Raw genomic sequence first — 21,114 nt, 5'->3', positions numbered from 1 at the left:
GGATTCCACTTGTTCCACTGACCCCTGAGCAAACTCTGCCCTCATTGGGTGATCAAAGCTGTTACATCATTGGATCGCTCGCAGCTCAGGGGATGTTTGTTTTCACAGCGCGTCTGGTCCAGCCGGGTGGTGCCCTGACTTAAAGCAGACTTCCCATCCATGAAGTTTCCACACATCTGCCGGGGAGTGTGTGTGTGTGTGTGTGTGTGTGTGTGTGTGTAGAATGTGTATGATCTCACCTTGTGTGCCTGTAGCTTGTTATGGGAGGGATTAGCGCACAACACAAGCAGTTGTGGGATCCAGATCGAAGCCCCGCGCTGGACGCTATAATCATCAGCTGTATGATGAAGTCAGCGCATGTACAGTTATCTAACATTACATAATCGCAAACATGAAAAGGTATAAATGCGACTGTGTGGCTGCCAATGAGGGGAGGATACGTTCTGTGTGTAAACAACACAGATCCCAGGATATGATGTTTTGTAAAAAGAAAAAAAGAGGGGGGGGGGGGGGGGTACTCTGACATCTGTTTCTGATGAGCCTTCAGAGAAAGTAAAGGGCAGATATTTGCTTTTTCTTTTTTCTTTTGTTTCCTCCACAGATGATCAGTAGTCTCTGTTCAGATCTTTTTCCCGTAAATGGGTGCTCTGTTTTCACCGTCCTTCTGGAATTTATCATGCAACTCATCATCTCATTTGAGGATTACATTTGGGAAAAAAGTCATATTTCCTGATATTGAAGTGGCATCCAAGGCTCTCGTTGTGCCAGCGTGACGACAAATGATTTACAGTGGTTTCCTGCTTTCTATCGCCGACTGATCCCGTACGTCAGCGATTCAATCTATATCCAGCGTTTACATTTTCTCTTGTGATATGGAAGTGACAATGGCAGTTTGTTTTGAGGAAATAGAGAAAGGTACAAGACAGGGGCGGTTTTAGGATTAGACCATTGGCGGGGCTCAGCCCCCAATCGGAACATCCCGGACCGCAGACCCCCCCTATAGGGGAGTCCGGGGGCATGCCCCAACAGAGAGAAAATTGTGTACATTTTAAAGTAAAAATGAATCAATCTGGTGCACTTTGAGAGCAAAATGAAGAGGCTAGATCTCTGAAGAACTACACACATCACATTAATATCCTCGTTACTGTTCTGTTGCTTTACAATGATGAAAAAATAGTCTCACTATATATTCTGCATACAGGTAGTAATAAAATAACAAAGGGGGAATTTCCTAACTTTGTTTGGAATGATGTTCAGGATGAAATGATCCTAGAGCTCACAATAGGTAATTTTATACAGTATAAGGCAAGTCAAAAAAAATGTATCATCACATTTTGAAATGGTTACTATGAGGTCATATTGCAGCACACATTCATGTGATTGGGCTCTTTGGAATCACAGGAGTCTCAGCTTTGTAGCCATACCCAAATTATACAATTCCATGACTGTTTTGGCACCACAGTGTGCAGAAATAGGGAAACAAAAAAGGCAAGAATAACATACTTTCAAATCCACCCCCCTGTAGATGTGCGTCCCCCCTATGGGTGCATAGGGGGGACGCACATGTACTAGGCGGCGGTGGCAGAACTAGTGCTGGAAAAACCTGTAAATCTGTGTGAACAAACGAATATCTTAACCCCTGTTTCCACCCGGAATTATTTTGAAGCCGTTTGTTGACCAAAATGTTGATCGGCTGATCCCTCGTATTGAATCCTCAATTTTCTGTATTATTGCACATTAATACAAGCAGTCGGATAAATATGAACTTTTAATTTAGAAAGTACTTTAAACATCAGAATGTAAACATAAATGTTAAAAAATAAATGTCTTATCATTAACTTAAGCTAAAATAAATAAGAGGCTATATTGCCGCAAAATTTAATTCTTCCTAGTCAAAATGAACATTTCAGATATCCAGAATGACGTCACTTCAGCGGATTGTTTTTTAAACATTCGTGCATCGATTCAGAATCGTCCACATCCGCATTGCAATGCATCTAATAAGAATCAAGAAATTTACACCCCCTATGCACGCATGCACCCCCTACCGCATGCACACACACCCCCCACCATGAATTTACAGGAAATGCAGTATGGCAGCGGCAGGACCCAACAGAGCGACCGCACGACAGAGAGACCTAGAGGTGCAGGTCGCAGCTAAAAAATGAAATAACAAAAGCCCCACTTCAGCAGGATAATCTATCAAACGAGGACCACTTTTATGCTTTTTTAAATGTTTTCTGAAAATCGTGTTAAAAAAAAAGCATAAATACGCCTCAAAAGTCATAAAAGTGGTCCATGTTTGTGAAGATGATCCTGCTGAACACAAATTACCACTCCCATAAACCTTTGTTAACCACAGACCTTATTTCATGCATTTACTGTAACTGAAATCCCCATTCTAAAATCCCATAGCCTAATCCCCCTAAGAACCAACATGGCGGCAATTTCTGGTTAAAGGCTGTTTCACACAGATGCGGTGCGAATGCAGAGACGGAATGTGGTACGAAATTCCGTGCAAATTTTCCGCATTGCAACCTATACACACAGGTCCGGTGCAAATTATTCGCAGTCCCACATTAATTTTCCGCAGCGGAAAAACAGTGTTCAGTGTAACCAGTAGTTAATGTCCCTCCCCGGCTCCCGTCTAGTAGGACACCACCGTCTACTTGCGCAAGCTAGCTACCAGTCGGCTAACGTCAGACACAGACAGACAGACACAGCAGCGAGACGAGCCATGAAAAGCAACTGGAGGCAGTGAAATTGCCGTCCATTTCAGTGAAATGGAGGCAGGAGCAGCGGACCCCAATTTTTATGCTAAACTGCTAGTTAGCACTTGGATACAAGTGGCTAACATTAGCTCCATCCATTTACAACAGTGGTTTACAACGTTAGCAAGTAGGAATTCGTTTCAGCTACATTACCATCTTCAGTGAATCCCAGCTGCTGGGCGATCTGAAGATCTATTGTCCTTAATTTCGGTGTTGATCGTCATGGTGTTTGTCATATAAAATTGGATGATGAGAAACCAAATTGATGAGGTTCGGCAAGAGTAGTGGAGGTATGACATCAGCTGTAAACAAAGGATTTCATTGGTCAAACGTATTTTCCGCAGGCGGAAATCCGCGGACGTCAATGTCTATCCGGAAAAATAAAATGCCGCACGAATGTTCGGCCGCGGTGTGCAAGCTTCAATTCCAACTAATTAAAACATTTTTTTGCGAATGTCTGTGCCGATTATTCGCACGGAGATCCGCACCGGTGTGAAACGGCCTTAAGCCTGCAAAAATACGTCATCCCTGCGGTACTACTCCATGACTGCTTATGACCAAAGGTGTCACCAAAATCAAGAAAAACTAAAATCTTGCGGATTAGCACTTTTCGATTACTAATTGTTGCAAAACTAATTGAAGGCACAGTGAGAACGAAGCCTGCTATAGAAAGGTAAAGAGGACAGAGAACGAGGAATACAGACAAAGAGATGAGGAAATGTCCACAGGGGGAAAAAGAAACAGAACATGGAAACTGTCTGAAGTGCAAGGCCCCTATCTCCTCATCCATCGCATTTTCACAATCCAACATTTGGAGCTGATTTGACAACATCATGCTCCTTCTACTGTCTCTGTGTTTGAAGACATCAAACTTTGGGAATGAGAGAGAGAGAGAGAGATGGAGGGAGGGAGGGAGGGAGGGAGCGAGAGAGCGAGAGAGAAGTGATGAACGGCTAAATCAACAGAAAATGTTGAAACACAGCAGACCCGTAGCCAGCGGAGAGAGGGGGATGAAAGGAGCGCATCTTCCGAACTACTCAGCATCCCCATGTTATCGCATAAGATCAGTCTATCTGTCTTAAAGTTCGTGTCGGAACATTTTTTGGAGGGGGAAACATCAATAGTGATATAGACATATTAGAAATCCTCGGGCTCTTTCGACAGTTGGCAGCTCACCGTCTCAATATTTGAGACGGTGAGCTGCCAAGACGTCGCGTTATCTATCAAAACTATCTTCCCCTGATAAATGTCCGCGATGGTAAAAAAAAAAAAAAAAAAAAAGATAAAAGAGTCCATATGTTCCCGTTGATGGATTTGTCCTGTCGCTTATTTAGGACGCGCATCTCGTTTGATCAATATGACCACATGACTTAGTTGCATCAGTGCCTGCCTGTTAAAGCCAAAATATCATGAAAGATGTGAGCGATGATGGATACGGCGCTACATTCATCATACAGTAAGCTCTAATTTATGATCCTCTAAAACTTAATGACGAGACGATATATCGCCTGCAGCACCGGAGTGGGCTGGTGCTGCCGACACCCTCGTCCTTCACGTTCACGGCCTCAGAGCTCCTACCAAACTCCTGAGGTTTCTTTCAAAAACACGTGCTTTGCTAAGGAAATAACGCTTTACTTGATTCCCGAAAGGTTGACTCTAGATAGATACAATTTTCATGCAATAAGCATGTTTTAGCTTTTCCCCCCCGATGCCTTTTAGAAAAACAGCATTATCTTAAAAGATGTTTAAAAATTCATTGCAAAGCGCCACTGTGACTAGAAGAGAAGAGACAACAAGAAGAGAGGAGAGGAGAGGAGGAGAGGAGAAGAGAGGCGGAGGAGAAGAGAGACAGGGAAAGAGAGAGAAGAGAGGAGAGGCGGAGGAGAAGAGAGGAGAGGCGCAGGAGAAGAGAGACAGGGAAAGAGAGAGAAGAGAGGAGAGGCGGAGGAGAAGAGAGACAGGGAAAGAGAGAGAAGAGAAGAGGGGGAGAGAAGAGAGACAGTGAAAGAGAGAGAAGAGAGGAGGAGGAGAGAAGAGAGACAGTGAAAGAGAGAGAAGAGAAGAGGAGAGAAGAGAGACAGGGAAAGAGAGAGAAGAGAAGAGGAGAAGAGAAGAGAGACAGGGAAAGAGAGAGAAGAGAAGAGGAGAGAAGAGAGACAGGGAAAGAGAGAGAAGAGAGGAGGAGGAGAGAAGAGCGACAGGGAAAGAGAGAGAAGAGAGGAGGAGGAGAGAAGAGAGACAGGGAAAGAGAGAGAAGAGAGGGAGGAGAAGAGAGACAGGGAAAGAGAGAGAAGAGAGGAGGAGGAGAGAAGAGCGACAGGGAAAGAGAGAGAAGAGAGGAGGAGGAGAGAAGAGAGACAGGGAAAGAGAGAGAAGAGAAGAGGAGGAGAGAAGAGAGACAGGGAAAGAGAGAGAAGAGAGGAGGAGGAGAGAAGAGAGACAGGGAAAGAGAGAGAAGAGAGGAGGAGGAGAGAAGAGAGACAGGGAAAGAGAGAGAAGAGAAGAGGAGGAGAGAAGAGAGACAGGGAAAGAGAGAGAAGAGAAGAGGGGGAGAGAAGAGAGACAGGGAAAGAGAGAGAAGAGAGGAGGAGGAGAGAAGAGAAACAGTGAAAGAGAGAGAAGAGGAGGAGAGAAGAGAGACAGGGAAAGAGAGAGAAGAGAAGAGGAGGAGAGAAGAGAGACAGGGAAAGAGAGAGAAGAGAGGGAGGAGAAGAGAGACAGGGAAAGAGAGAGAAGAGAGGGAGGAGAAGAGAGACAGGGAAAGAGAGAGAAGAGAGGAGGAGGAGAGAAGAGCGACAGGGAAAGAGAGAGAAGAGAGGAGGAGGAGAGAAGAGAGACAGGGAAAGAGAGAGAAGAGAAGAGGAGGAGAGAAGAGAGACAGGGAAAGAGAGAGAAGAGAGGAGGAGGAGAGAAGAGAGACAGGGAAAGAGAGAGAAGAGAGGGAGGAGAAGAGACAGGGAAAGAGAGAGAAGAGAAGAGGGGGTGGTAGACGAAAAGATAAAGGGAGAGGAGGCCAAGGGGGAGTTCTGTGGAGAATTGTACATCACTTCATCTGAGACTGATTCTCTGAGATGACAGAAGACTGACAGCTGAAATCAGAACCACCCCGTGCTGCCTGCCTTCCAGATCTTTCCATCTATCTGTCTCTCTCTCTCTTTCTGTCTCTCTCTCTCTTCCTGTCTCTCTCTCTCTCTCTCTTTCTGTCTCTCTCTCTCTTTCTGTCTCTCTCTCTCTCTCTCTTTCTGTCTCTCTCTCTCTTTCTGTCTCTCTCTCTCTCTCTTTCGGTCTCTCTCTCTCTTTCCCTCGCTCCTCTTCTCTCTCTCTCCTCGGTGGTCCGCCGCTCTCCAGCAACTGCACACAAACAGCTGTACCCTGCCACCTTGGGTTCACAGCTTTTGTTCTGGCTTTCGGGTGTGTATTCCAACGCAATCAATCACCCACTGAAGCGTTACGAAAGACTAGCTGTGCTCATCACGCATAGGCTGGAACGGCACAACCTAACCGTGTGTGTGTGTGCGTGCGTGTGTGTGTGTGTGTGTGTGTGTGTGTGTCTGCGTGTGTCCGCGCCTCCAACAACAATGCAAATATGACTGATCCAAATTATTGTTGGGGTGCAGTTCCACTACACGTTGGCGGCCCCAAATGGCAGCAAGAGGCAACTGCTTGGATTTTTAGCACTTTGTTACCCAGAAATCCTGTAACGTGACGTCAGTAAACTGCACACTCCGGTAACACGTTACTTGAGGCTGCATATGACGACTGACATGACACTGTCATAACCATGACATGACACCTGTCATGAACATGAAGAAAGGTGTTATGAATATTTATGACTGTTGTCATTTGGTAAATGATGTCGTTGTTAATGAAATGTTGACATTGTTTGAGATGTCTTCGTTAGGACAACTTGACATTAACCAAGACAACATAACCTGTCATAAACATGGCATAGCATGCCTTAAGATGTCATAAAGTGCAATTACACTGTCAAATGAGTTTATAACAGTGTAACAAGTGTTTTCCTTGACCTCAACTACGGCTGAGTCATTAAGATTTCATTAAGTTAGGGCTGCATGATATGCCCAAAAAAATCATATTGCGATTGTACTGACAGATATTGCGATTGTGATATGTGATACGATTTTAGTGGGAATAGCATTTTTTCTATTTCTTTTTCACACAAAAATCAAATACAAATGTGATGTGATTTTTACTGGGGTCTGTACCAAACAAGCATGTTCCCTTACGTCTGGAGAATATGATTTGTAGGCAGGTACGTCTCTAATTGCAGGCAATTTGGATATTGCATATTGTGATTCGATTAATTGTGCAGCCCTACATTAAGTGTACTTACACTGTCTTAGTTCATGTCAAGTTGTCATAACAAAGACATTGTCAGGTCATGTTGTCCTAGTTCATGTCAAGTTGTCATAACAAAGACATTGGCAGGTTATGTTGTCTTAGTTCATGTCAAGTTGTCATAACAAAGACATTGGCAGGTTATGTTGTCTTAGTTCATGTCAAGTTGTCATAACAAAGACATTGTCAGGTTATGTTGTCTTAGTTCATGTCAAGTTGCCATTATAAAGACATTGTCAGGTTATGTTGTCTTAGTTCATGTCAAGTTGTCATAACAAAGACATTGTCAGGTTATGTTGTCTTAGTTCATGTCAAGTTGTCATAATAAAGACATTGTCAGGTTATGTTGTCTTAGTTCATGTCAAGTTGTCATAACAAAGACATTGTCAGGTTATGTTGTCTTAGTTCATGTCAAGTTGTCATAACAAAGACATTGTCAGGTTATGTTGTCTTAGTTCATGTCAAGTTGCCATTATAAAGACATTGTCAGGTTATGTTGTCTTAGTTCATGTCAAGTTGTCATAATAAAGACATTGTCAGGTTATGTTGTCTTAGTTCATGTCAAGTTGTCATAACAAAGACATTGTCAGGTTATGTTGTCTTAGTTCATGTCAAGTTGTCATAACAAAGACATTGTCAGGTTATGTTGTCTTAGTTCATGTCAAGTTGTCATAATAAAGACATTGTCAGGTTATGTTGTCTTAGTTCATGTCAAGTTGTCATAACAAAGACATTGTCAGGTTATGTTGTCTTAGTTCATGTCAAGTTGTCATAACAAAGACATTGTCAGATTATGTTGTCTTAGTTCATGTCAAGTTGTCATAACAAAGACATTGTCAGGTTATGTTGTCTTAGTTCATGTCAAGTTGTCATAAGAAAGACATTGTCAGGTTATGTTGTCTTAGTTCATGTCAAGTTGTCATAACAAAGACATTGTCAGGTTATGTTGTCTTAGTTCATGTCAAGTTGTCATAATAAAGACATTGTCAGGTTATGTTGGCCATGAGCAGTAATTGCAGGTGCGATTCAAACTGTCGCATATACGTGAAGTTTTTTTCTCTCTCCTTAATGCATTCAAGTTGGCCAGTGGGGGCGGTAATGCAACACTTGGATGCCAACCGCCACACAATTAACTCAAAAGAAGAAGAAGTTGGTCAGCGGTGTGTTATTATGGATCCCACTGGAGATCGCTATGACACGTGGGCGGCTGGGCGGGGGGTGTGTGTGTGTGTGTGGGGGGGGGACATTTGAGCTGTCAAAAGACAACAAAAGGCTCGCTCCTGGCCAATCCCAGTGCTTGACTGCTGCATAGGCGGGCGCAGGGTGCGTTCTGCCCAAATCTCCAGTGGGATCATAAAAGTGGGGCGGAGAAAGTGTCGTCACAAGTTCATTAATGTTGCAATACAGAGAGATGCAAAGGCTTTCATCAATAGGCCATAGGCTCAATCACCATTGTGTTAACTTGTGTTGGCGATATATAGTGACTTTACAGACATTTATTTACATGAAAATCTTCTAGATTATCACTTTAAACTGCTTGGCGGTTAACTAAATTCAAATCTGGAGAGTTTTTAGTCGTTCATTGCTGTTTTGGTCATTTTGTGTCCAACCTGCCCCACCATACACAGTCAACTTGCTACCTACTGAATGAATTTGGTAGTAATGAGCTTCTGTAGGCTACAGTATTATACTGTATGGCAGGGGTTTTCAAAGTCTGAGACGGTGGGCCTCCCCTCAGACAAGGCTTGGAAAAATGTGACACCCTCCCCCCATCCCAAAGACACTCAAGTCAACAATTGAGCCAAGATAACCTGACATTACTGTTTGACATACTTCAGACTGCACCAAATACATCAAAAAGGTCTGTCTGAAGCATTGATAGTACATAGAATGGATGAAGCCAGCGTGACGTCACCCATTGGGTTTTGATAGCAGAAAATGAGGCTTGAATCTCCCGCTTCCTGCTCATCGTTGATTGGTTGAATGGATTAACTTTACACGGAAGTACGGGGAGAGAGGGCTGTTAAAACACTAGTAGAAGAAGAAGAAGGAGGAGGGGGCGGCTGCCCCTAGCGGCTGCCGGGGGAGTTTCCGAATTTGTCTCACAGGCTTGAACGACTGCCATCTTGTTGTTCGCTTCTGTTTGCTAGCTTGCTCGCTGGCTGGCTGGTTGCAGTGGTGAAATGGTCCAGGACAACAAATATAATAACTTTTAGTCCGAAGGTATGGGCGAGTAGGAGTCCAGCCAGCCGACCACCGTCTTGTCCGGGGCCTGGCCAAGAGACCATGGTGTGGTGTGATCCTGGTGCATTGTGCCTGGTGTGAGTCTCCAGCCTGCTAGCTGCTGCTAAGCCTCCACAAGGTAAACTGCTATTATACTTATCTCTGGGCAAACTCTAAAATTGATAACTGAGGTGGATTTGGTCGCGCACTTGGTGCTCTGCTATGTTGGACTCGTTGGACTGTTTGAGTGATGCTCATGTTTGTAAGCTAACGCTAGCTCGATTAGCATCGTGTGCTAACGTGTGAGCACCGTTATAGCCTACTTTAACTGAAATTTGGTGGCGTTATGTTATAGTAATTAAATATAACACGGTGTCGTTTGTTTCTTCAAGGGATGGCCGTCGGAGTACCATGGTGGAGCAGGAACAGCACAACAGAACAGAGGCACATTGTCCCTTGGTCAAATTATTTGTGAAAATGAATGCTACGTTTTGATTCCCATGTGCATATTACTGTGAGAATATTGCTGATCATCAGTTGTTCAACCTAAGATATTGCAATAACATAAGCTAAATGCTGACAGATTTGAGACTTTTGATAGATTTACTTTGAGCCATTTGGTATGTATCTGCCAGTGTGTTTTTGTCAATAAACATTGCCAACAAAGAACCTTGTTGTGTAGGCTATGTGCTAAGTAAATCATGTACCCGAATGTACCCCAAATCTCATAGAACGAGCCCATTATAGTTGTCTGGTCAGAGCAGGCAGGTTGTTAATAAGATGTGATATAAAGATATTTGATGTCGAGTGAACCAGCTTCTACCAAATGACCAGGAAGAAGAATGAAGATGGAGAACCAACCGACTGCTTCAAATCAACAAATGATTTATATTTATTGAAATATGGTTATCTGTAACAATTCGACATAAACAAAGGCTACACCATGCAACATATATTTTGATATCATTCAAACTTAAAGAATGGTTAATTTTCCACCATGGTAGGCTGTACTGCTGTGAAATGGTTACCTATATTTGTATCAAGTGTTGCTTGGTAGATTATCTATATATGCCTAATTTACCAGTAGACATATTCGTGCAAGACCTTAGGCTATGTTGAGTTATATCGATCTGATAAAGTATGTTTTAAAATAAGGATAACAAATTGCTGAGCTTGGCGGATGCCTCAAGACAAGTATGTATCATTTTTAAATGTCCAATACCATACAGAAAAGCAAATTGAACAAACGACCAACAGCATTCAAGTCTGCAAAAACTTGTGATGTTATGTCCCGTTAACATATAACCTTATGACGCTTACTGTATAACATGGACAGACCATTTAACGTTAGGCTACTTTACATACCGTTAGATAACGTTAAATGGTCCGCCATGTTATGAGCGTCACGTTACATGTATGCCATCTATACAGTTACGTGTGTCTACTAACATTATTAAAATATCATAAAGTAGCGCTATTTTCTGATAATTTGCTAAAGTATGACTTGCTATCTGCTAGCCATACTAGCCTTGTTTTGCTAGGTTTTCTTATTCGTGTACTTTCCGCAGACTAGATGCCTTTGCGGCACATTGCTGCCTCTAACGGGCGGAGGTATTACTGTTTCCCAATATCCGAAGTATATCGCCTATTTTCCTCGAAATGGGGCTATAATTAAAAAAACTGGAGCCTTGAGAGCATGAAAAATACTTGAAATTGTTTTTTCAGACCATAAACTCATTTGTAAAGTGTTTATTTAAGACAGAGACCGAGAGAGAAGTTGGCTCGTTTCACATAGAGTTGAATGGACGTTCAGGGATGATGTTACACAAGCTGCGCCCCCCACTGGCCATTTGAGAGTATGGCAACTTCCGCATAGGACTCAAAAAGAGACTGCCTGTAATGGCCACTGGTCTGAAGGCATTCCTTAGTTTCTGACTCTGGGAAAGTGGGGAAAACAGTCAAATTCCCCAAAAGTAAATGTATCTCTGAACTGTCTCTTTAACCAAATCACACACATGTAGGCTATTCCATGTGATCTCCTCTTGATAACTAATGTCATAATATGTCATAATTTTCACTTCCGTTCGCTGAGCCTCCCCTGAAACTGTTTGGAGGCCCCCTGGAGGAGGCCGCCTCCCACTTTGAAAACCTCTGCTGTATCGCATTGCATCTACTGCACTACTTTTCTTAAGTTTACAAAACTACATTTCCCCTGAGGGTAAGCGTTGATGTAGTTCAGACCATTGCAACTTGTAACACTAGTCTTTCTAAGTAGCTTTTCTAACACTGTAACCAGCAACACAACAACAAATATCTGTGCTCTGGTCGCAAAGTCAAAACAGCTGCTTCAAACAATGTTGACGTGATGGGGAGCTCAGGCTGAGAGTCCACGGTGGACTTGACTCGCAGCCAACATCAATTTGGTCTCGCAGGCAGGTACTGACTGGTCTTTGTCTCTTGTCTTGTCTCTTGTCTCTCACATCCTGTTACTAACGCAAAAAAATAAAAAAGGCAGACATATGGCGTGCTCGAGAGGCATAATCCAGCGTAGTTAGAAAAAAAATGCTGATTTATGAAACTAATATTAGTATGTCTTGAGGGAAATGTTTTGCAGGGGTGAACAGGGCAAGGGAATATTTTACTTAAGCAGAAGTAAATTCTGTCCAATGTTACTCAACTGGAAGAGTAAAAGTGCTTAAGTGAGAATGATTCAAGGACCTGTAATAGTGAATAATGGAAATAAATTGAAGATCTTAAAATTGTGTGCATGTTGGGGCCCCAAAATGTATGGATTATACATTTTGGCATAGCCCTTCCAAAGTATGTTTGGTCTTTATCCACCCAGATGGTTCTATATGAGCTCATATCAGTACAGATTTAGTATTAATTAAGTAAAGTCCAGAATAACTATAAAAAAAACAGAGCTCGGGGAAACTTCCTGGACGAAAAAGTAGTCAGGTAAAAAGTAAAATCCTGGAGTAACAATATACTAGACTTGAAAAGTCTTTCCCAATCAGCCGATTGCAAAAGACCTATGCCATCCTTTAAGGGCCGAGCAAGAGTGGCTGCGTACTGGTGCGGCTTTGGATGGGACATGTGGATGAATGCTTCTAGTGGGCTGGCCGGGTTCTATTGGAGAAGTTCCATGGCAGCCACCCCTTCACCCAGGCATCGCCACAACTTCCATGGCAGCCACCCCTTCCTGGACACATGAGCATGCCAGAGTGGCAATCCGAGTGGGAAAGCACATTCCGTCTAGCCCCTATCCCTCTTTTTTTCTCCAGATTCCCGCCACGTTTTCACCCCAATTGCAATTGGCCAATTCCCCCTGCTGACCCGGTCGTTGCTCCACCCCCTCTGCCGATCTGGGGAGAGTTGTTGACTAGCACATGCTTCCTCCGATGCATGTGCAGTCAGCAGCCGCTTCTTTTCACCTGACAGCGAGGAGTGTCACCGGCAGGACGTAGCATAGCACAGGGGCGGGGGGGGAATTACACTATTCCCCCCCAGTTCCCCTCCCCCTCGGAACAGGCGTCTCGACCGACCAGAGGAGGCACTAGTGGAGCGGCCAAGACACACTCCCAATCCGGGCTTCCCACCCGCAGACAACGCCAATTGTGCCTGTATGGACGCCCCGACCAAGCCGGAGGTAACACGGGGGGGCTCGAACCCACGACCCTCATTCGGTATGCAGGGAATCTACCGCTGCACTACCCCGGCTGCCTGTCTTGCCCCTATCTGTGTATCACCCTCTCATCCGTAACAGCGATGGCAGGCTATTTTAGCAGTAATGACCCCATCTGTACTTTTCAGACTGTAGTCCCAAATTGATGTTGCTCTCATTGTTTGTGACCATGATCAACTCTTTCCAAAAGCTGCAGACAGAGAGCCCAAAACTTTGATGTTCTACCAACGCACGTCTCCTCCGGCTGGAAGATTGACTTCTGTGAGCCGATAGGAAGTTTGTTTGAACTTTAGATTAGTAGTAATCAACACATCATGGCGCCGCAGCCAGAAAATCGACTCGTCATCCTTGATACTATGTAGCCATGCTCTGTGTTTATCTTCCTTGTATCAATTTGACATCACAGATTAGGGACCGGGACAAAATATTTGTGTTGTTTTGTGTTTTTTTTAGGCTGTGGAACACGGCGGTAATGATGCGGCGATACAGAACGCACTCTCAAAGGGCACAGGATGCAATAACACTGGGAGATGGAAAGGGAAAGGTCGTATTTCCCTTTAAAATGATATTCCATGTTGGGACAACATTGTCACTTTTCAACACGCACCGTTAAATTGTCCTCCACAGAGTCCTTTATCCATGCACTTTCATTCAATGAAGAAACACAAGTGATATATATATATATATAGTATATATAGATGTTATATATAGATATTATATATACTGTATATATAGTGATAGAAGTGATCCAGCAATATAAAGCAGAGTCGCACCCTACACCCTAAAATCCCATAGAAATGCATTGAAGGGACCAGATATGAGACTCATTGGCAACAAAACAGATTTTTTTTTCTTTTTTTAAGAACATTAATTTAAATGACATATTCTAAGTAAACTGAGAAGAATGAAGCATGGATAAAAAAAAATCTTTTGAGTGAGGCTATTGCCCAATTGTCTAAAGGGATGGAATGCTTTTATAGATGTGGCTGTTATTGGAATTCTGTTCTTTCAAGTGCTAAAATACTAATTGGTTTAGGTGAAGCACCAGCACTGCTGATGCTTCACATCTCCCCAGTGTGCAGTACTTGATTGTGTGAAGTGTGGGTGTGCATCATTAGTCACATGTTGTGTTTTCAGGTTTGTTTGTTTGTTTGTTTGTTTGTTTGTTTGGGCAGGAGAACATGTGCTTCATGCCTAGAAGAGGCCACAGACAGAGTGGCTCGTTTTGGTGCTTGACCACTCATGACCTCCTCTAGTAAGTGCACTCAGAAAAATGGGAAAATGCTCTACAAACGTGAAAGAAAAAATGTTACAGTTAGGTATGAATCTGGGTGGAAATACCATAGAAATCATAGCAACTGAGGGTACAACAATTGAAATGTTCCATTCTAAAATGAAGGATTCACCTTTTGAAAGAGCGAGCACCTGTTTTTCCAGCATGATCTATCTTTATTATGAAAATTTTTAGGCCCTTGCTTACAGAAATGTTTTTTTAGAGTGTAATCATCTTTAACACGTTCACTGCCAATGAGGTGTTTTTACGTCAAACTAAATCCAACGGTTGACTGCCAATGACGTGTTTTTACGTCAAAAAAATAGATTTTTTTTTTTTGACGGTGGGACGTTGATCTAACCCTTTTACGTCTCCTATACCACTATTGGAGGTATTGAATGTGTATAATCTATTTTACCGACCCACTGAGTGGCGACATGTCTCTCCACAGTAGAAAGAGGCGAGCCAAAACTGGAGGGAAAAGCGCGAGGAAGCCGTTCTCATACAGTAAAATGGATGGCGAAAACGCTTTCACTTTCGCGCTGATGCACAGCGGTGGCAACGGTGGGGGGTTCCAAGAATAGACTGGATGCACACTTTGAAACACGCACCATAAATAAGCCCAGAATCGCAAGAGCTTCATCAGAGCTCTCAACCGGACCGCCAAGAAACGAGCGAAACCCATCCAGCGAGCCCCATCCAGACTGCCAGGCAGGAGCCAGGCAGCGGGTCTGTGACAAACGAGTTGCTGCTGCCTGGCTCCTCCGCCAAGGAGGGCGGAGGAGAACGCCCACGGAGGGAGGAGTTGGAAGCAGAGGGGGGTTTCCTGCTGTTATGGAGGAAATTACTGTTCAAAACTATTGTTTAGATGTCTGACGTCTTACTGATGCCAAAAATGAATGGTTAAAGTGACTGTTCTATCGAATTTCACAAAAAGCCGTTTATCTCAGAATAAATTTCCAGACGCTGAAACCATGCTGTATTCAACTGCTAATGCTTACATAACTACTAACTCTACAAACTAACTCTTTTAGACAGAGAAAGCACACATTCTATTAGTTCTTTTGAGATATTGTGTGTTCACAAAATCTTAGCAGAAAAGAATCCTCGGGTCTTGAAAGATGAGCCAGAATCCTCAAAAAAACCCTCTGGCAGAACCTACCTACAGTAAAAAAAAAACGGCTGGCAGTGAATGTGTTAATTGTGAAACAGTGAGTGATATAAGTGCCATGCGCTATCAAATGAAATCCAGACTGACACTGCTAAACCCCATAGCCCATAAGAAAGATGCAGTGATTATAATGGCACTAATAATAAAGAACACCCCCCCCCCCCCCCGCCCAGTGCCCCCCCCGCAAACCGCCCTCCCCGCTTTCCTCCCCCCCCTACTGAATATATTGATGAATGATCCCCGGTGCCTTGACTAATGCAGTTTACTCTCTCATTAAGCTTACAGCAAACCTTGGTCCTCACAGGGAGCCGTAGCAGTCTGCGTTATAGATTGGGTCATTACCGCTAAAATAAACTGCCCCCTGTTCCTGCAAGCTTCCGCTCATATCGGTCTAGCCAAATAAGCTCGGCGCTCCGTTATGGATGACAGGGCTGCACACACTCCCGCTGCTCCGACGGCTCCTCCGCTGTTACTCTCCTTTTAGTGAAAACATGAGGGGAAAACCGGCCCAGACACCGACTCCATTATGAAACGTAAACTAATCACCAGACCTGTGTGAAAGATTACAAAACACATGCAGGTGCAATTTATCTAATGAATAGCTGCCTGGGAAGTGTTGGCAAAAAAGAAGCATTACTGGCCTAATTTAAAGCTACAGAGGTGCTGTACTGATGCTACATTCTGAGCAAATGTGTTGCTTGATAAAGGAAGCAGACAGTTCTGGATAGTAAACACGTTGATTCTCTGCATATGCAATGGAAACCATTACAGTAGTACATTAGATAGCAATAGCCCAAGTCTTTAAATAACAATTGCCTATGCGTGTTTCTTTTATGTTTCATGGAATGAGTTTTTCCAGTTTCCTGGCGCAGGAGACGCCACAGGAGGCAGTCTAATAAACATGCTAATCTATGTATGATACCCGCAATACTTCAATATTGTTAATGAATGCCATCTTGTGGAGGCCTTTTTAACTACAAGTGAAAGATGAGATGGAGCGTCTTTTTAACCAGCTGTTGCAACACAAACTTAAAGATGGGCTCACCTGGGGAAAGGCTTCATGTTAAAGATGGGTTCACCTGGGGAAATACTTCATGTTTGGAGAGATATCTGCTTGAAATGCCCCTGGCTTCAAGAACTCTTATGGACTGGCAGAGTCCCGAAAGAGTAGAGACACAGACGACTTTCAGTGGTATCATATCGTGATGATAATGACAATTGCCAGATAATTATTATATAATAAATATTATAATAATTATAAATATAATAATATATATTATTATAATAAATAAATATAGCCGCAAGCGGCAATGGCAGGGGTTCAATGGATTTGACCTTGGCCAAAAGTGTCAGTGGTTGTGTGGACACAATTTATCCCTTCAAATATCTGGTGAGTTTCTGGAGTTATGTGTTAGGCCACTTACAGTTGGGGCCTCTGCCATGCCCCCTTTTGGCCAAATTGCATAATAGCCTGTCAGAAATGCCACTTCACATTAGGCAGAGAGGTTTGGGACTGGTTGAATAGTAGTAGTATACTAGTAGTAATAGTTGTTGTAGTAGTAGTAGCAGTAGTGGTAGTCGTAGTAGCAGTAGAAATGGCTTGAGTTACATCACTGGTTATAGCGCCCCATCGGGCCGATTCGAAAAATACTTCTAGAGCATCTAGTAACCACCAATATCTGTCATTGGGCCAAATTTCAGATCTCTGCGATGTACCAACTCGCGGGAATTTGCATCGCGGCAGAAGAACGGGAATAATAATAATAATAATAATAATAATAATAATAATAATAATAATAATAATAATAATAATAATAATAATATTAAATCAGAGTAAAAACAATAGGGTTTCCAGCCTCTTCGGGGCTTGAACCCCTAATGATAATATGACAATTGGATTAGTAAAGGTAACTTTGCTTACATAAACCATATTGTGTATTGTGTGTGTGTATTGAAAATGACCCCTGTGATTATCGTGATATTGATTTCAACTGTTGTCCAGCCCCAGTGTACCCTGTTTGTTCTCTCTCTTCTCCCCTCCCTCCCCCCTTTGTTCTCTCCCCTCTCTCTCTCCCTTCTCCCCCCATTCTCTCTCCTCCCCCCCCCCTCTCTCTAATATAAGATTGTTCCATCCTGTTTATTGATAGTGCTATAGCTAAGACTTACTGTAGCTAGACATATTCTCTGTAAAGCCCTCTGAGACAATGCTTGTGAATTAGGGCTATACAAATAAACTTGACTTGACTTGACCATCAAAATACTGCCGAAAGTTGAGGACTAACAGACTGGATAAGACAGTGCAAATGAAACTTTTGTGGACATATGGCACTGGTAAACTGGAGGGTTTGTGGTTTGAGCCAAGGTAAATTCACGCAAAGGGCCTGCCAGTGGCCACTGGCCAACAGTCGCCCATACGAATAGAGTCCTCCCAACTGACTCATTCATTACCCATCCCAAAGGGAAAACCACACCAAACAACAACATGCCCGCTTGCCAGTCCAGAAACTATTGGAAACAATAGAGACAGTCCGCATGTCTGGGAACGCCCATACAGGCTCTAGGAACGCCCACAATAGACGCTGGTTAGCTGGCTCAGCCTGGCTGGGGGAAGGGTCAGGGTGGGGTAAAAAACCCCGTTCTATCCATTCAGCAAAATTAGAATTTAGCTGATAGCCCAGCCCAGGCAGACACGATCGGGGATTTAACCACCGTAGTAAACGCACATCTGAGCACACGTCTTGTGTTCTGCTCTAGAACCCCCAAACCTGTAGTTTAGAGCCGCAGCACCGTCTTTTGGTGAGTCAGCCCATGAGATATATCGGCAGTTTTACCCCACTCGCGTGCCAGCCATTTAACATTTTGTGGGCGTTCCCAGACATGCGGACTGTCTCTATGGGAGTAAACTTAGAAGTTTATATAACAATAGGAGTAGGGCAAAACTTTGTTGCTGTATGAAGAACAAATATTATTTATTTATTTATTCTGCGGTGATTCAGGTTTGACCTTCTGGACATTCCGTTGCTCAGTAGCAGTATTAGCCAACGCTGATATTATATTGGTTGCTTGGCAACACGGATCTATTTTCACATTCTGTTGAGAAGCGATGGGGAAGCGTCGGGGGGGCCTCGTTGATTTCAATGGGCGAATTCTCGACATGGATCGCATGTGGACGAAGGTACCTGTCTCAACTTTGGAGTGGTCGGTCCTCTCCGTCACCTTCTCCTGGCTGATGAGGTAATCGACGATGCGCACCCCGATGGGTGGCTCGGTGTGGTTCCACTCCATGATGACCAGTGAGCTGCTGGGCTCGTAGGTGTGAGACAGCTTCAGCCTGGCAACAGACACATGCAAAACTGAGCTTCAGCCTGGCAACAGACACATGCAAAACTGAGCTTCAGCCTGGCAACAGACACATGCAAAACTGGCTCACCGGATGAAAAATGTTGTCAGCAACTTGTTCCTATTACTGTAACTGACAGCGAACAGTATCCATTATGTATGAACACGTTGAAAACGTCAAAGATACTTGTCGGTCAGCAGGTGGGGCGGGGGGGGGGTTGGGGGATATACAACAGCCATTTTTTCCTGAATTCATGACAGCCTGACTTGCTCTCAACCACGGTGCCATGGAGACCCATGTGTCCGCGGGCTTCCATTCCAACCAATCACTACACCTCATTTCACGGATTACCCTACCCTCTCAAGCGGGCAGGCCAAACCAAATCAGCGACATCAGCTGCTGTAGGGTTTGGTTGGGATGAACACGTCTGCCAGAACATGATGAATGGTGTTGTTTACCACAGGTGAGTTTGAGAGCCATATATTTGGCCAAAACAATATTATTATTATTCTAAGTGTGACTGCGAACCAGAACCACTGACATGGGCTGGGGAAGTGGGGCGCAGGTGGGCAGACCGTCGGCGCCAAAGGCTCTGGAGTCGCACCGGCACCAGTCGTCGATGACGTCACCCTTCCCCGAACACCACAGCATGCTCATCATGGCTTCCTGAAGAGCCTAGGGGAGGGAGAGAGAGAGAGGGCAACAGATAGAGAGAGAGAGAGAGAGAGAGGGAGAGAGGGAGGGAGAGAGAGAGAGGGCAACAGATATATATATAGAGAGAGAGAGAGATAGAACGTGAAATGGACAGAGCAAAATAGCATCCTTCATCAACAGCAGCAGCTGTATACGCTTGAGGATGACAGACTCGCACCCCGGGGGGCTGACCTACAACCAGCCCTGGATCAATGTTCGTCATAATTAGCTTTCTTCCTCGCACACTATGGTAGCTTCGATGACAGATGGTAAAACTTTTTTTTTTTACTTTCTCTGGGTGAAAGTATTCCAACGACTTTGATTTGAATCAAGCGAAAGATGACACGTAATTTGTTCCTTTAATCATCCACAGGTAACTGAATCAGTGTGATTTCTGATAAGAGAAGATGCAAGCAACAATTTTGGCAGTCTGAAGAGACGAGTAGCGTTCTTCATTTTTCTAATCTTCACACACCCATATGCCAAATCTAAAGTACAGACATCCAGAACATTTTCCTATAAATAAATGCCAATTTTGACACTGATTGATACATAATAGTGAATCAAACAGTTCATGAAAAAAAATTACATTCTCTGTTCTAAATACACATGGGCTTTTTACGTCCTCTGTCGTACAGAAAATAATGTGGTTTGTTAGAAGGAGCAGCAATAGCCAGCAGGATTGATCGGACAATAAGACACAGCGCCACCTACAGCAACTAAAACTGCATCAATAGAGACTCCAAGGAACAAGATGGCCCCGTTACTGGACACACAGTTTGATTGACAGGTGATCTCTGAGAACAGCAGTGCAGAAACACCAAAGTACCGAGTGCTTAGCGACAAAGATAGCGCCTAAATCGAAACAAGCAGGATCTGTAGGAAGAGCGCTTTCAACGCAAACACACCTGGTAGGTTTCGTTGTTGGACACCAGCTCATAGAGGGGCGCTGCCTTGGTGATCTGCAGCAGGACGGGCTCCGACTGTTGGCGCCCTCCGGCGGCCCCGGGGCTCATGTGGCAGAGGTGGCAGGAGCGCGGGCACTGGCCCTGGCTGGAGCAGTCCATGCGCACGCCGGCCGCCATGCGCTTGGCGCCCGTGTCCAGGAGACTGGCGATGTACGCCGGGTAGGTCAGCGTCCTTGGCTCCTTGTCGCGCTCCTCCGACTCCTCCGACGGGGAGTTGCCTGGTTGGATAGAGGGAAGGGATTTGGTTGGTTGGTTGGTCGATTGACTGCCTGACTGATTAACGGATTGAGCAATCGATCGTTAGACAAATAGTAAGTTATTTGTTTATACGGCTCTTACTGTAACGCTGGAATTCAACAGCAAAAATCTAAATTCAAAAATTGGCAGCAAAAGCAATAAAAAGCAAGATAAATTGATATATCCTTGCTGATTGTCAAAGTGTTTTTACATTTATTGACTTCTTAGATAGACAGACAGACAGACAGACAGACAGATAGATAGACAGACAGACAGACAGACAGACAGACAGACAGACAGACAGACAGACAGACGATAGATAGACAGACAGACAGACAGATGATAGATAGACAGACAGACAGACAGACAGATGATAGACAGACAGACAGACAGA

General features: G+C 44.0%; 1 protein-coding gene across 1 annotated transcript in view; it reads right to left on the bottom strand.

Annotated features, from left to right (window-relative positions):
• astn1 (astrotactin 1) overlaps positions 1-21,114 on the bottom strand; it is a gene marked incomplete at both ends in the record, with an annotated part of 525,801 nt that overhangs the window by 52,011 nt on the left and 452,676 nt on the right. Inside the window, 3 exons of the mRNA XM_083653323.1 lie at positions 18,662-18,813; positions 19,364-19,497; positions 20,424-20,701. Coding sequence (XP_083509449.1) covers positions 18,662-18,813; positions 19,364-19,497; positions 20,424-20,701 — 564 coding nt within the window. The remainder of the gene's footprint in view (positions 1-18,661; positions 18,814-19,363; positions 19,498-20,423; positions 20,702-21,114) is intronic.

This window comes from Poromitra crassiceps (assembly GCF_964638095.1).
Source record: "Poromitra crassiceps genome assembly, chromosome: 17".
In the NCBI taxonomy this organism is placed as follows: domain Eukaryota; kingdom Metazoa; phylum Chordata; class Actinopteri; order Beryciformes; family Melamphaidae; genus Poromitra; species Poromitra crassiceps.
The sequence above is the reverse complement of the archived record's forward strand: the minus strand, read 5'-3'. Positions and strand labels throughout refer to the sequence as shown.